At 31.2% G+C, this 16397-nt stretch overlaps 3 protein-coding genes across 4 annotated transcripts; 1 reads left to right on the top strand and 2 right to left on the bottom strand.

Annotated features, from left to right (window-relative positions):
• The first annotated feature begins 4648 nt into the window (after positions 1–4648).
• Positions 4649–8334, top strand: LOC102585812 (clathrin light chain 2-like). Its single transcript, XM_006366292.2, has 3 exons — positions 4649–4947; positions 6910–7063; positions 7741–8334. The coding sequence occupies exons 1-3, from the start codon at positions 4733–4735 to the stop codon at positions 8080–8082; spliced, it is 711 nt and encodes a 236-aa protein (XP_006366354.1). The 5' UTR covers positions 4649–4732; the 3' UTR covers positions 8083–8334.
• Positions 8272–10832, bottom strand: LOC102589111 (putative serine/threonine-protein kinase). Of its 2 annotated transcripts, none has more exons than XM_015304839.1 (7): positions 10737–10832; positions 10526–10632; positions 10227–10339; positions 9533–9743; positions 9166–9403; positions 8932–9082; positions 8272–8856 (listed from the first exon to the last, which is right to left on the bottom strand). In XM_015304839.1, exons 2-7 carry the CDS (start codon positions 10587–10589, stop codon positions 8497–8499), a joined length of 1137 nt encoding a protein of 378 aa, XP_015160325.1. In that variant the 5' UTR covers positions 10590–10632; positions 10737–10832; the 3' UTR covers positions 8272–8496. The 2 variants fall into 2 exon arrangements, with proteins under 2 accessions (XP_015160325.1, XP_015160326.1); XM_015304840.1 differs by having other exon boundaries at positions 9166–9346.
• A 3254-nt stretch (positions 10833–14086) lies between these two features.
• LOC102585477 (polygalacturonase inhibitor-like) lies at positions 14087–15201 on the bottom strand. The gene has a single exon (XM_006366291.1). The coding sequence runs from the start codon at positions 15166–15168 to the stop codon at positions 14164–14166; it is 1005 nt and encodes a 334-aa protein (XP_006366353.1). The 5' UTR covers positions 15169–15201; the 3' UTR covers positions 14087–14163.
• Between the last annotated feature and the right edge of the window lie 1196 nt (positions 15202–16397).

Genomic DNA, 16397 nt, shown 5'->3' with positions numbered 1-16397 from the left:
GATTTTGATGCGTCTGGATGCGTTCAGATATGTCTAGATACGTGTATCTCAGGATACAAGGTCAAAATTAGGTGAAATTTGTGTTAGATACATTGTATCCATGTGGATTCACATGTATCTGGATACAAAACAAATCTCGCTTGCCTCTCTCTTATTTCGCTAGCCACTCTCCTATGTATTTGATAGCCCAAAAACATGCAAATCACACCAGATACAAGTATATAGTGTGATTCACATGTGATTGAGATATACAACGAATCTCGCTCGCCTCTCTCCCTATTTAGTGTATCCGATAGCAAAAATACATGTATCTAAGTGTATCTTTCTCAATATATGGTAGGAAACTCTTAGTTAGTGGTAAGATACATAATGTTTTGAAAGTATTAATAGTAATAATATATATGGCAGTAAAGTATGTCTATTTATGTAGTTTTTCCATTTTAAAATCAATTAACATTTAATTTTAAATAAATTAGTATTTGTTTTTGGACATGATAAAGCAACCAAGGCAATGAAAAAGAACATAAACTAACAAATCATTTATCAAAAAAATCAGAGGAGACAAAATAGACAATAACCTATTTGAAACTTTATATTATATATAACATTGTTTTAATGTCAATTGCGCTGTTTTAATAATTTTATTAATTGACGTTGATACACATACAAAATGCATTTAGCAGCCGACTAAGCAAAAGTCAATTACGCAGCTAATAAGCTAATATGAGCTTTAGAATATCTGCTAATTGCAGCCAACCTGCTTAATTTAAAAATGAAAATTGATTACCTCAGACAAGTGGCGGAGCCACGTGTATCCAAGAGTTTCAACTGACATTTCGTCAAAAAATTCTATTACGATTTATATATATATTACTATACATAATAAGTGGGAATATCTACTACTTAGCACATGACAAGTATTGGATGATATGTGCTTAGTTAGTGTTGTACATTCTTTCTTTATGGTTGTACCTTCAAAATTTATATTATTGGACAATTTAACACCATTAATTACTTACTACTTTATTAGCCGAAAAGTTTGACCTCATTTGGGCCCATTTATTATTTATATGTTTTCAATTTTCAATAAATGTTGTCTATCTAATTCTTTTTTTCAACCTTTTATTTTAAACTTCTTGAAATTTAATTACTTATTTATTACTCTCTCTATGCACTTTTAATTGTTATGATTTCCTTTTTAGAGTCAAACAAAATTAAAATTTTTATTGCGTTGACTCTTGAAATCTTATCATTGTCATATGAATTTGAACAAATTATATATTATTAAAAGTTACATAAAAGATGCTATAAATCACAATAATTAGCAATTAAAAATATTTTTAAATCATATAAGAAATTTGGTTGACTAATTGGAATAGAATAAGTAACATGTACTATTTGAAAATAACGTCAAAATTTCTAGAATTCACAATAAATTAACAACTGAAAATATTTATGATTATTCACGTGAATTGAAACATGAGTAACCTATATTATTCAAAACTAACGCAAAAATACTATAAATCACAACAATTTAATAACTTCAAATATATTTTTAAGAAAACATATAAAAAATCGACTGATCTTCAAATTCCATTTATATCACATAAATTAAATCACACGGGCACCAAATCTATATATATATATATGTGACAAATGGAAAAGTCACAATCAAGGAAGCAACATATATCATTTACAAATGACTTTAAAAACATTAAAAATTACAATAATTACCAATTTAAAAGCTATATAATCAAATACGTTCACTCTCATAATTCTATCAGGCTCACATATATTGGGACAAAAAAAATAACACATATACATTTTAAAATTACCAAAAAAGTATTATAAATAATAATAATTAACAACTTAAAATATCTGAAAGACATTTTAAAAGTACGTTATTTGAAGTTACATAAAAATATTATAAATCACAATAATTAATAACTTAAAACATTTTTTAAAAAAATATGAAAATTTGGATGACTCTCCAAATTTCATTTGTGTCACATAAATTGAGACAACAAAAATAACATATATTGGGTCCATTTTAATTTATTTGTCTTATTTTTTTTATATTTAAAAATTGCGTAAAAATACTATAAATCATGATAATTGACAATATAAAATATGTTTTTGAAAAAAATACAAAAAATTTCACTGATTCTTGAAGTGAATCTATCGTAAAAATACAATAAATCATGATAATTGACAACATAAAATATTTCAAAAATGTTGCATGTGGGTAGTCTTATTATGCCTTAAATAGCGTCAAAGAAAATACAGATTTGTGATAAAAAAACTTATTCTTTTATCCACGCAAACAATCGCTTCAAAAACTCGATTATTATCCCCAAAACATACCATTTATATTATTGGGCCCGTGCGTAGCACGGGCAACATTATGGGTAATAGGACATTCACATAGTTAAGGTGTCTTTTTAAAAATTCGAGACAATTTCAAGTGTCACTTTATGTCTTTTCTCTTTTTAAAATAATATATATTACTTTTTAACTCAATTTATGTAGTACATGTGAAATTTCGAAAGTTAATCACATTTTTCTAAATTATCAGTGTTAATTTAAATTTGAGATTGTTTGAGTTTTAAATTAAAAAATATTTTTAGGGAAAGTGAAGCGAAAGACGTACATAGAAGTAATTTTAGATACTTGCAAAGAGAAGTGAAAAGTTTATTGGCAGAAGTACTCATTACCCCCCCTGAACTTGAAGCTTTTTATACAGTGTACACCTAAACTAAATTTTGTTTTAATTACCCCCCCGAACTTGTTTATTCCTCCGTCGCGTACACCTTTTTCGTCCACCTGGCGTAGAAATTGACAACAATCTCTACTAGGCGCGTGAGGAAGTGATTTTTTGCCACATCATAACGCTACAGCGAATAAAAAAAACGTAAAATCTTCATTTTTCTTTAATATTTGGCATATTTTAAACGAAAAATAGGGTAAAATGTAAATGAAAAGTAAAGGAAACAAAAGATTAACACTTACTTGGTAAGAATTTTCAGACAAATTTGAAATTTAATCGACCAACTTCACGTCTAGAAAAACCCAAATCCAAAAGGAGTTCCGCGAAATCAGCCCTTATTCAAAAATAACTTTTAAACAATGAATTTTAAATTTAAGAAATTTATTTTTTGCAATATTAATTTATCCAGGTGATTATTATTTATCCAGATGGAAATCCACATCACCAATTTAGACAGCTGTCGCGCGCGTGTAGTCCCAACAGCAGTAGGTGGACGAAAAAAGGTGTATGCGACGGAGGAATAAACAAGTTCGGGGGGGTAATTAAAACAAAATTTAGTTTAGGTGTACACTGTATAAAAAGCTTCAAGTTCAAGGGGGTAATGAGTACTTCTGCCTTATTAGGAAAAAGGCACTACACACACTTTCTACTATATAATAAAAGGGAGTTTATGCCCAAGTATAATATATAATTTTCAAGATTGGGACTTTTCCCAATCTTGAATAGTATATATTATTCTTGGGCATAAACTCCCTTTTAAAAGTCCCAATCTTGAATATTATATATTATACTTGGGCATTCATTTTAATTTATTTGTCTTATTTTTTTTTATATATATATTTAAAAATTACGTAAAAATACTATAAATCATGATAATTGACAACATAAAATATGTTTTGAAAAAAATACAAAAAATTCCACTGATTCTTGAAGTGAATCTATCGTAAAAATACTATAAATCATGATAATTGACAACATAAAATATGTTTTGAAAAAAATACAAAAAATTCCACTGATTCTTGAAGTGAATCTATCGTAAAAATACTATAAATCATGATAATTGACAACATAAAATATTTCAAAAATGTTGTATGTGGGTAGTCTTATTATGCCTTAAATAGCGTCAAAGAAAGTACAAGTTTGTGATAAAAAAAACTTATTCCTTTTATCCACACAAACAATCGCTTCAAAAACTCGGATTATTAGCCCCCAAAAACATACCATTTATATTATTGGGCCCTGCATAGCACGGGCAACATTATCTAGTATATATATATATTTTGATATTTCTTAGTAAAATTTTTAATTCCACCACTCACGAGTCACATCCTTCACATTGACTCTAATTGCTTAGCGAAAGAAGAATTGTTTTCTATTATTTTCTTAAGTTCTCGGTTCAGTAAAGTTTAATTCATTACATATAAAATACTTTCAAGAATTCAAACATAATATTTTAATTTTTGATAAAATTTTCTCATTAAACTAATTTTACTAAACACTATTTTATATATTTTTCTTTCAGTTTTATTGATATAACTTTTTTCATTTAAAATGTCAGAACATAAAGTAGCATAGTCAAACTTTTCAAGTTTACCGAATTAAAAAATTACAAAATTTTTAATAAATAAAAGTAACATAAATTTCGAAAATCGAATAACAAAACTTTTAATAAATAAAAGTACATAAATCACAAAATTGTTACTATAAAGTACAAGTAATTGTTTCGAAAAATTAGAAAGGGAAATAAATCTATTACTTACCTGGTAAATTGGTATATTATTCCAAAAGCCAATACCCTATAGTAAGTTGACACGTGTCAACTGAAGGAAAATGCGATGTATGTGATTACTGCCTCCAATGCTTTTACTGCACTTGATTTCTTTTCTGCTGACTCGCTAGGAGAATACGAACAAACACACACACAACTGAAATTGCGGGAAAGGACAAAAATAAGAAGAATCCGCCATGTCATCACACGTCTCCGGCACCGGCCCTCCCATGACTCCGCCGTTGGACCGTGGCGGAGACTTCGAGGTATCTACTGAAGACTCCGGAGACTACGTTTTTGGTTTGGAGTCGGTGATGTCTGAAGCTCAGTTCACCGGAGAAAATGGACCGATTCTCCCTCCGCCGGAACGTATGGTAGCGGAGGAAGGTTTTGCCCTGAGAGAGTGGCGCCGGTGAGCTTTACTTTTGTTTTTTCATTTCTCGGTTTTAAATTCTCTGCATGCAAAGACATATATGTATTAAATTCGTATAACATGATTTCATTGACTAAAATTGATAAAGTCCGTAATGGATTTTTGCGATAATCATGCTTGTTTAAGGTAATAATAATCGGTAGCGACTGATTTTTGCAAATAGCTATTTTAGTCAACTCTAGTTTTTTTTTTTTTTTTAGTTTAGTTAATTGTTTGTCTATCAAAATATTTGATCAATGAGAGGGGCCTTGACGCAACAGTAAAAGTTGTTTGATTGATGATCATGAGGTCACGGTTTGGAGCCATGGAAATAGATTCGTGTAAGGCTATGTACAGTAAACCTAATGTCCTTCCCTTTCTGGGCTTGGACAGCGGGAGCTTAGTGCAATGGCTGCTGGTATTTTGAATCTGAGTGCTTCGACAAATTCAATTTACTTTGTTCGTTCTCTGATTTAAACTTATGATAAGTGCTTACAATGTTTGTTGCCAAGTGAATAAGTGCTGCCTTATCTTTTTTGTTTTCTCTCAGAGACGAAGATAGTTGTAGTATTCCTCCCGTTTACTTTTACTTATCCACTTTGGACTTGCAAATCCATTAAGAAGCAATAATTGATATGAGAATTTTACAATAATACTCGTATTAATTGATGTTTAGTATAAGGTTTTGAGAAATAAGAACTTAATGCTAAGGTTTAACATGGAAAAAAATAATTGTCTTTTCTTGATAGGCTAAAATTGACAAGTAAAATTGAAAATCTATTTTTCGGAACAGTGAACAAGTAAAAGTAAATGGAGGGAATAGTTTATAAAACCCATGAACTTGATAGTAGTTTATAAAACCTATGAGAAGTTCAATTCTCAGTTTTGTTTGTTTCTCTTTTCAAAAAATAATGTTTTATTCTACATTTTGTTAATTACTTATTTAACATAGAATCAGAGTTTTCTGATCTATTTACTTGTTAAAAAATAGAATCTGATTTACCTCCCAACACATGTAATTTCCTTACCTCGACCAATTAGTTGGGGAAAGTGAATTGAATTTTGATGTAGTCAACTCCTAAGATAAATTCATTAAAGAAGAAAATTCTCCTAAATACATTTGGGAGATCTTTGATACATTAGTGATAAATGAGTTCCTGATGACACGGTCTTGCAATGCGGTAGTCAATAGGGGATCCATAACTTTAAGTTGGTCGGTGGTCCGAAGATAAATTCATCAAAGAAAATTCTGTTAAAACTTTTGAGGAGGCCTGTGATTACTTATTGATAATTGAGTTGTTTATGAAATAATCTTGCCATCTCATAGCTTATAGGTAGCTGGCTCAAATAAGCTAGTGTCTGTGGAGTACCCACTACTTAACTTTGACAGTAGGTTCTAACTTAACGTAGATTTACATTTTAAAAAAATTGCTATATATCTGCTGGTAGCACTCTCTTCCTTAAACATTTCAGTCCATGGTGGCAGTTGACTTGAGTTTACCTTTTAATCCCTGAAGGAAATTTTGTGATTCTTTTTACCTTTAAAGATCTCTGAAGCTGATACAAAGTAGAATACCGACTAGTTCATTGTTAATATGCAGTGTACATATTTGTTTGTGCATTGTACAAAGCTTCTTTACTGGTGTGTAAATGTGATGCTTTTCTTGTTAACAGCATGAAAAGATTGTGTTTATTGTGCAATCTGAAGCTTCACACATAATTCTCTATTTGAGGATATCTCAGCTTATGCCTATGGTCTTTTTTTTCCCCGTAGTTATCAAGTAATTGTTAGCGTATACCTATAATGCATTAAAACTCGCCATTTCCAATTTACTTTTGTGTAGTGACATTCTAATTCGCCTACTATCTTATTCCTTTGTTGTTTGCTTGTGAGATGAAATTACAAGGTTACATTTTTTTATCTTCTCAGCTGAGAGATGTAATATTTGTTCCATTTTCCAGATTGAACGCCATACGGCTGGAGGAGAAGGAGAAAAGGGAGAAAGAAATTGTTAGGGAAATAATTAAAGAAGCAGAGGAATACAAAGCAGAGTACTATAGGAAATGGAAACTTAGATGTGAGAACAACATAGCTGCTAACCGGGAGAAGGAGAAGGTGAGACCTATAGCTATATAAATTAGAAATCTTTCCGAGGCATTTTTGCTTAAAGTCATGGTTTGTTAACTAGTTTGGCATAAATTTGCTTGTGCTGGGTGTTTGTTTTCCAAACAGTTGCTTTAGCTGGAAGGAAAATTATCACTGGTCTGATGTGTCGTGCATCTAGTTACCTTCTCTTCCTAATCGTTGCTTTCAAATCTTCGGTATAGGATATGAGTGTTGAGAGAGGGAGATTAACCTAGTTAACTTGGTAAAAGTACTATCCAATTTTTAATCATGGTACTTTTTACTCTCTTTTTTAAGTTACTTTTGTTTTTTAAAAGTCATTGTATTGGTACTTTCGACTCAACCAAGGCAGGCACACAGAGAAAACCAGTTTCTACATTTATCTGTTTACATTTCATATGATTTAGAGTTAACACTAAGTAAGAGGTGTAAATTAAAAAAATTGAAAGTGGAAGGTTTCCACAAGAGATCAAAATGTGCTGATAACCTTTAGTACAATCTATGCTGAGTATTTGTGCTTTGGTGAGTTTTATTAGCTAATCTGCACAGAACTATGTCTTTGGTTTTATGGTTTGTCAAATCTCTAAACATAGTTCCACAGTACGGCAAGTTCCTCCTTAGTCAATCAATGTGTTGCAGTTCATGTGTCATCTTTTTCTTTTTTCCAGTTATTCTTGGCCAACCAAGAGAAGTTCCATACTGAAGCTAATAATGCTTATTGGAGGACAATTGGAGAGCTTATCCCAAAGGAGGTCCCGACCATAGAAAAGAAAGGAAAGAAGGATAAGGAGAAGCAGCCATTCATCAATGTCATCCAAGGACCCAAACCTGGCAGGCCAACTGAACTCTCTAGAATGCGTCAAATACTTGTGAAACTCAAACACAACCCCCCTGACCATATGAAGCCTTCTGCAAAACCATCTTCGGAACCAGGAAAAGATGCAACGACAGGAATAGAAACTTCTGTTGCTTCCTCTGCAAAGCCTCAAGCTACTACTGCTGCACCTTGAAGGTTTATTCTCTGCTGCACAATGAAAATGCTACTGTGTTGATCTTGTAAAGCAGTCGTCCTTTATATGTTTATGAGTTTGAGAATAACTCCTATCAGGAAGTTTTTACCTTCATTTCTAGTTTTAGGAGCTAATATGTGCATAGAGAAAAGTTTCTCCTAGTTTCTATCCTTTACTGTGTTCATAGTCTCTGCTGTAAACTTCATCTTCATATCTGAAATTTGGAGTTACATAGTAGCTCATTCTGTGTGATTGTCTCTCTTTCTCCCTTATCAGCTACTGCCAACTTTACATTACATGAGAAAATGTATGAAAAAAGCTAGGTCTAATGAGAGACAATACATTTACTCCTCGATAGCCCACGTTAGAATAACGACATTATACAAGTATGAAGAATAAGAACACCAGTTAACATTATCTAGGAAGCATTTGGGTGACACTCTGAAAGCTCTCAAACTTTGTTGATGTTACAAAAGGATTTACAGATTGCACCCCATTCTTCCCCGCGGAGGATGATTTCTGCAGACTACCATAACTTGATCGTTTCGAGCTATGTGGTCTATAAACTCCTGGTTCAGTTAACGACTTCTCGTTGAGGTTGACTTCCTTAGACAACATCTCAATCACTTGTTTCATATTAGGTCTTTGGGTAGGTGCTGCTTGTGTGCAAAAGAGAGCAACTTTGATGAACCGCAGTAATTCAGTTTCTGGATACTCTGTTAGCTCTGGATCAATGATTTCCAGAAGCTGTCCTTCTTCTCTTAGCTTCCATACCTGCAACGCGTAAACTTTCAAAATGCTGATTACTGATGAATCTTGAAGATCATAAAGCTGAAAGTATAATCCTACCCATTCCACCAGAACCAAGAGCTCCACTCCAAATGCTGATTTACTACTGCTTCTTCCACTTATGATTTCAAGTACAAGAACTCCAAAACTATAAACATCAGCCTTTTTTGTGAGTTGTCCAAACAAGGCATACTCCGGAGCAAGATAACCTCTGCACATCAGAATACCATACTGAGACGAGACAGGAGAGGAATATCGAATGTTATGAAACTGAAATTCAATGTAACTACTCACATTGTTCCTGCTACTCGCGTACTTAGATGAGTGACATTTTCAGGAAAAAGCTTAGCCAGACCAAAATCTCCAATTTTAGGATGAAGGTTTTCATCTATAAGGATATTACTAGCCTTAATATCTCGATGAACAATCGGTGGTGAGGCTTCTTCATGAAGAAATGCTAAACCAGATGCTGTACCTAAACATATAGCAACTCTCTGAGGCCAATTCAGGGCAACGCGTTTACCATTAGAACCTGAAATAACAATTTTAACTCGTCCAGATTCAGTCCAATCCGCTCATTTAACATTCCTAACTTCAACTATGTCATGTTCATTTGGTTCAAAATAAGTTTTTTTTTAAAACTGATCTGTGAGAACATTACCTAGTAAAGCACTGGCAAGGCTGTTATTCTTCAAGTATTCATATATCAACATTCTATTGCCACTCTCAACACAACAACCAATCAGCTGAACAAGATTTGGATGTTGGGTATTTGAAATCATATTAATCTCTGTTAAGAATTCTTTAGTCCCTTGTTTTGATTCAGCAGAGAGACATTTAATGGCAACACAAGTTCCATCTCTCAAAACTCCCTACATTTAAAGAACAAAGTTGCACAAGTACAGAGAGTGGAAATACATAAAAGATTTAACATATATATATTATTAATGTAGCAGGTAATCTATCTTATTTTACTTTCTTTTTTTATGATGGTGGTGTTCGTATGAGATTACATGTAACTCGACTATTCCATCGGTACTCTACCCACCAAAGCTTAGTTACATTGGAAGGTGTCTATCTAGGCTACACCCTTTTTGGGCCTCCGTTGAGATTTGAACCTAAAAATCTCATTGGTCTCATCCCACTTTATTAATCATTAGGCTACACCCTTAAATGCATCTACTTACTAGCTAATCCCATTTCGAATGGATAAATTATTATATTTATCTTTTAAGTGACTTGACTGTGAAAAGATTCTTTTAAACTTTGAACGTATATAAGTTAAAACTCACTACTTAATAACTAGCATCCACAAGGACCATTAAAAGGCATGACACCATAAACGAGATGATTACCTTATACACAACTCCAAAACCACCACCTCCTATTTTGTTAGATGGATGGAAGTGACCTGTTGCTGATCTCAATGAGTTATAGGAAAAAACCCTCACATTGTTGGTCGTGAACTCTACACAATGAAAAACACAAAAAGAAAATGAAAATTATGTGAAGTACTTCTCAAATTTGGATGGACTACAAAAAGTAGAGCAGAAGCGTCAAATCTTTAAATTTTCTGGGTTCTAAATTTTATAAGAACGATTTGTTTTAAGCATGTAATTGAGAAAACAGAAATAAGAGTTATGAGTGTACTTACCTTGGATTTGAGTCTCTCTATTGTTTTTGTATGATTGCAAAACTCCAAAGCAATTCCAACCCATTGCTCAAATATTCAAAATTTTAACTTTGTAGCACCTAATATTTCTGCAAATTAATGAAAAGGAAATAGGAAAAAAAAATCAACTACTATAAAATCTACTTAGCCAAATGGGAAAAACATGAAAATTTAGATAATAATCTATACGTACATGATTTCTTGTTGTGATTGAAAATCAAAAGCCATTAGAGTTGAAATAAAAGCATGCCGGACGCTAGCTATATACACCTTTTTAGTTGAGTAGAGATATAACTTTGTACTTTATAATAAATGCTATAATTAAATGTATTTATAGTACCATCTTGCAAGAGAGGGAGTTATTATTATACATAAAATAAAATAGGATTAGAGGGGTTGGCCAAGGTGCACAAATGAAGCCGCCATTGAGGTTTGACTTTTTTTTTTATTATTCCATCTCTGATATTTATATTGAAGCTTGATTAATTTAAATTTGCATCGTATAAATTTTATTTAGAAGATGTTCTCTCTATTATTATTTTTATATTCAAAGCTCTAAAACTAAAATTTATAATTTAGAGAGGAACAACATATTGGTTGCACCACATTCTTGATGTGTGAGGTTGACTTTGTTTCACTTTGTTTTTTTTTTTTTTTGCTTTAATTTCATTTCAATATGTTTATGAAACTAGTGTCACTTTTAAATTTTTTTCATTTTATTTTTAGTGATAGCTTATAAGGAATAGCATCATGACATATTTAATAAATCACAATTGAAAGATAGTTTTGAACACCTTTAGTATCAAATAGTAAGATCCTTAAAAAATCTCTTTATATTTTTGAACTTATTGATTTTAAAAAGTGCTTGCAGCCTTCAATTCGATTTTTAAAAAAGGTTGGGAACATTCTTTCTAATTTCATTTAAGAAAGAAGTTCTTTTAATCAAATTAAAACACATAAAATAAAATAAAATGAGAGTAAAATATTCAGGAAAAGAAGTATATTTCTCTATCTTGTTATTGATAATCTTTATTAGGATTCCTTGCTATATCTAAGAGATAAAAAGCCTTAGATTTGGTAAACAAGTCATTTTCAACCACTAGCTTATTTTATGTGCCTCTTGTGATGTTTGGTAGCAGGAAATAATTATTAATACCTAATAAAAGTCATGAAAATGTCAAAGCACAAAGGTAACACCTTTTTCATTTTTTTATTTCTAAGAAATAAATATAATTCTCATCCTAATTTAATACTCCTATCACATAGTACTATCCTTATTTTGATTTTTCAATTTCATCAATGTAATATTCATTTATACAAACCATAAAATAAACAAGTTAAATTAATATTTTAAACAATGTATCCAATAAAAAATATGATTACATAAAATAAAAGCGAAAGAAGCATTCAAAGGAAGAACATGCAAAGATGGTAACGACCGTTAAATTTTCTGCCATAATTAAGAATGTGTTTCGGATGCAATTTTCAATTTTTAAAATATTTTCTAAAATATTTTTCTAGAAAATTAAGTTTCTTGAAAATGAGAAAAATGACTTCTGTAATGATATTAGGGAAAATAAATTGAATAAGTGACATTATTCCAATGCTTCTCACCCACCTAATGACATTATGTCATGGAAATTCAATAACTTATATATATATGATTTTTTTTTTATTTATTCTCTATTTCCATTACATAATATTCGAGAAAAACTTGGGTACGGTTCGGTTAGGCCGAGCAAATTTTTATTATTGAATTTCATAAATAGCATTAAATATATCCTTAAATTAAGGAGTTGGTATAGTTGGCCATGATAGTGTAGTGATTCTATCCGAACCCCCTTCGTCGAAAAATTACACTACATATATAAAGATTAAAATATTAATTTACGTGTATATATATACTATTGAACCCTCTAAACATACACCAAAGGCGTAGCTCAGTGGCTTTGGGGGTTCAGGAATTTGCTCTATTGCACGCAAGGTCGCGTGTTCGAATCTGGGCAAAGGCATTTTTTTATCAGCTTATATTTTAAGAGTTTTAATTTTTTTTAAAAAATAATAATGCAATCAGAAAATGATGTTTAGTTCCAAAAAATTAAAACGCTGATTGGGAATTTAGGATTTATTAGTTTAACTCCTAACTGCAGAGTCAAATATTAAAAAATCATTTTCTTCTTGATTCGATCCGTTTATTTGTGAATATTATTTACGTGATTAATTTTTTTTTGAACCCCCTTGATGAAAATCCTCCCTCCGCCACTGCTTCCACCCCAAAAAGCGAAAGGCAGGAATTAATTACTCTAAAAAAAAGTGGCTCTCCTTCTCTTACGAGAGATATGCGCTCTCTCTGCGGCCAATTCTCTTTAACAAAAAAGGCAGGGATTCAGTTGGACCCCTTATACTTCTCTCTCTTCGCCTTGCTAATTTTTAGCTGTAATATAAATTTTAACTTTTTTTATGTACATACTAACTTAACTATTATTCAGATTTCTATCATTCAATATTTCCCTGACCAAATAAATAAGAAGTGTAAAGGGAACTTGAACTTCAGTACTTGAGTACATTTTATTCATGAGGTGATAACTTCACTTATTGTAGGATTGTTCTTTTATATGAATTTATATAATTTTTTAATTACACAGGGAAGGTATGTAACTTATAATAAAATGATTCAATTAGTCATATAAATATTCATAGACCGCGTAAACTAACTTTTACATCATTAATAAAATAAGAGGGTTAAGAATGTTCCTAAAGTATATAAAATCTATCATATTTGTCTTTCGTTAATAATTTGGTTATGTAAAATTCATCAGATATGTCTTTCATTAATATTTTGGTCAAATTATATTCCTATTGTTATTTTTTTTAGGTAACTAAATTGTTTTATTAATCAATCACCTGTAAAAACATTACAAAAGTTGTCCAACTCAATCACATGAAAGTTATAAATGATGCCAAAAAGTAGAAGAATTTGCACTAGAGACTGGAGTAATACGGAGAAGTTGTGGACCTTAATTAATGCGTGTGAATATGATAAGATCAAAAAGTAATAGTATGATTTAGGAGTTGGACCTCATTTTAATCACTTTTTGACATTGTGTTTGGTTGGTATCATGGAAATCAAACCATCCAAACCAGTTGAAGACTCTAGGAATAAGAATTATGAAACAACGGACGTATATTTTGAAATTTGCTATGTCAGCAATAATAACAATATCATATCCAATATACAAATCTTATTGTGATGAGATAATTCGGATAGTTAGAAATTTGATATGCCAAAAGGACAAAATGACATTATATTCCTCATTTAACAAGTGCAAAATGCAACCACCACACACTTGGTTCTTTTGGATCTATCTCTTTTTTTTGTATTTTCTGTTTCTTTCGGATGATATGATGGTCAATCATTTGCTTAGCAAAAGAGTGAAAATTAAGTAGCTTGGTATTCATGACAATATATATAATCATCCATCGAGAAGTTACTAAAAAAGGATAACATTCATTCATAAATTAATTAAAGTACATTTTTAAGCCTTGAGTTTCGTCGCTTAATTATTCATCAACATTCAAAGAGAACAAGTTGAAATACATAGACAGGATACTAGTGATGATTATTTACAGGGCGGCAATGGAGCACCACACAAGCATTTGTTGTGAAGATACTCATATATCTCAAATTTCTTCATATACTCACCCTTTGGAATCTCGCCACAAAGTCTATTATAACTCACATTCAAGATTTGCCACGGATTCTTGGCTATTATTTTTGGAATACTCCCATAAATCTTGTTATGATTTAAATCCAACCTCCATAATCTCTTCCCAAACGTCAACTTTGAGAAGTCGAATTCAAACTTATTCCTATCCAAAAGCATTTCAAATGTAGTCTTATCTTTACCAAACAAAAATGAAATATCCCCTTCAAGCATGTTCCTTGACAAGTCAATTGTCGCAAAACTCCAGCCAGCAAATGAAGTTGGTACAATCCCTGTAAGTTGGTTATGTCCAAGGTAAAGATACGTTAGATTTGGTGCTAACTTTCTAAAAGACTCCGGGATTGGTCCACTAAGTTTGTTCCTATCCAATCCTAAAAACTCCAAGTGTGGAAGTTGAGATAGCGAAGGTGGAATAGTTCCAACAAGCTTATTATAGGACAAGTTAATGTACGTTAAGCTTTTCAACTTACTAAGAACTTCAGGGACAGGTCCTGAAATGTTTGTTTGACTAATTCTGAAGAATTCGAGATTAGTCAGTTTAACAATTGTTGATGGAATTGGACCGGTGAGATTACGTACATTGTGGATACTGAATGTTGTAAGGTATGTAAGGTCTCCTATGGCGGGGGAGAGGTATCCGGCCATATCCATTTTGGTGAAGTCGATGACGTTAATACGATTGGTTTTTTCATCGCATCTGATAGTAGGTCCGTACCAATCAGTACAACAATCAGTTTTCGGATCCCAATTACCCAAGTCTTCAGGATTGCCTAGACCTTTTTTGAATTCTAGGAGGGCTTTTTTGTCATTTGGATGGCATCTTTCAGATGAAGAGAGTTGAAAAAGAAACAAGAGAGAAAAAGAAAGAATGGAAAGTATAGAGGAGGAGGAGGGCTTCATTATATTTTATGAAGCAAGTAACAAGAAAAAGATGAGTGTGAGATTGTGAGGCGTTTGGTCATAGTATTTATAGGATGATATATATTTGTGCTTTCTAGTATTTTGTTGTCCCCACTATTTAAAAAAGATGTCGGACAAAGAAAGCAGACTATTAAATCTACTACTGTTAGTCATTTTTTTTTAACCAAATCTTTTAGTGTTAACGGATTGATTTGATCCACAATTTGTCTCTTCAACCTTTGAAGAGATCATCTAGTCTAGGTAGAGAGGAGGGAATGGAAGACAGATAGTTTCCTTTGCTTTTCATCATTTCAAGAAAGCTTATTTGATGTGAGAATTTCCTTTTAGCATAATTTGGAGTGTGTAATTAGAATATTGTTGAGTTTTCTGATTTCGAACGCGGAACAAAAAATTACTATTTAAAAAAAAATAAAAAATAAGGGTAAGCGTTTTAAAAAAATGAGCTGTCAAACACGAAAAAAATGAGTTCATTTGAGTGTACCATTAGTCTTTGTCAACTTACTTTGGATATGAGTGGACATAAAGCTCTGGGGTCTTATTTGTTCAATACATTTAATGATGTGAATTTGAATTATTGTTATAAAATGTATTTCCTCCTTTTCCAGAAAAAATGACCTGATTTGATTTGGCACGGAATTTAAATAAATAAAAAAGACATTTGAATCTTGTAATCCTAAATTAAAGTTATGTCAAATGTACAAAATTGCCCTTAATCTTGTGGTCTTAAACATGCCACGTGGAAAGTAAAAAGTAAAATGTTACCAAAAAAGAAAAGAAGCCATTCTTTTTTAAACTGACTAAAAAGGAAAGAAGGTCATTCTTTGTGAAACGGAGGGTGTATTTATTTATGTTAAGATTTAAATAAGATCTAAATAAGTTTTAACTATTAAGATCTTGAATAAAGTCTTAGTATTATTAAAAAATAAATTTATAGATAATATTCATCACCACGTAATTTTTTTTTATCCTAATAAATTGATTTATAACAATGTAAATATGTTATATGATTATTTTAAAATCGTAAATTTTGAAAGTTTATCCTTTTTCTTTTTTTTTGAAATTTTATGTAATACGGTATCACTTAAATTGGATTGGAATTTTGATGTATCAATTAACCATTGTTGTTTGATTTAATTAATTATGAATTTTTTTGGTGTGAAATATAGTATAAAATAATATTGCGTTCAGTTGAAAATATTAATACAAAT

Source organism: Solanum tuberosum, unplaced genomic scaffold (assembly GCF_000226075.1).
Source record: "Solanum tuberosum cultivar DM 1-3 516 R44 unplaced genomic scaffold, SolTub_3.0 scf00627, whole genome shotgun sequence".
Classification (NCBI taxonomy): domain Eukaryota; kingdom Viridiplantae; phylum Streptophyta; class Magnoliopsida; order Solanales; family Solanaceae; genus Solanum; species Solanum tuberosum.
This window is presented reverse-complemented; position numbering and strand designations above follow the sequence as displayed.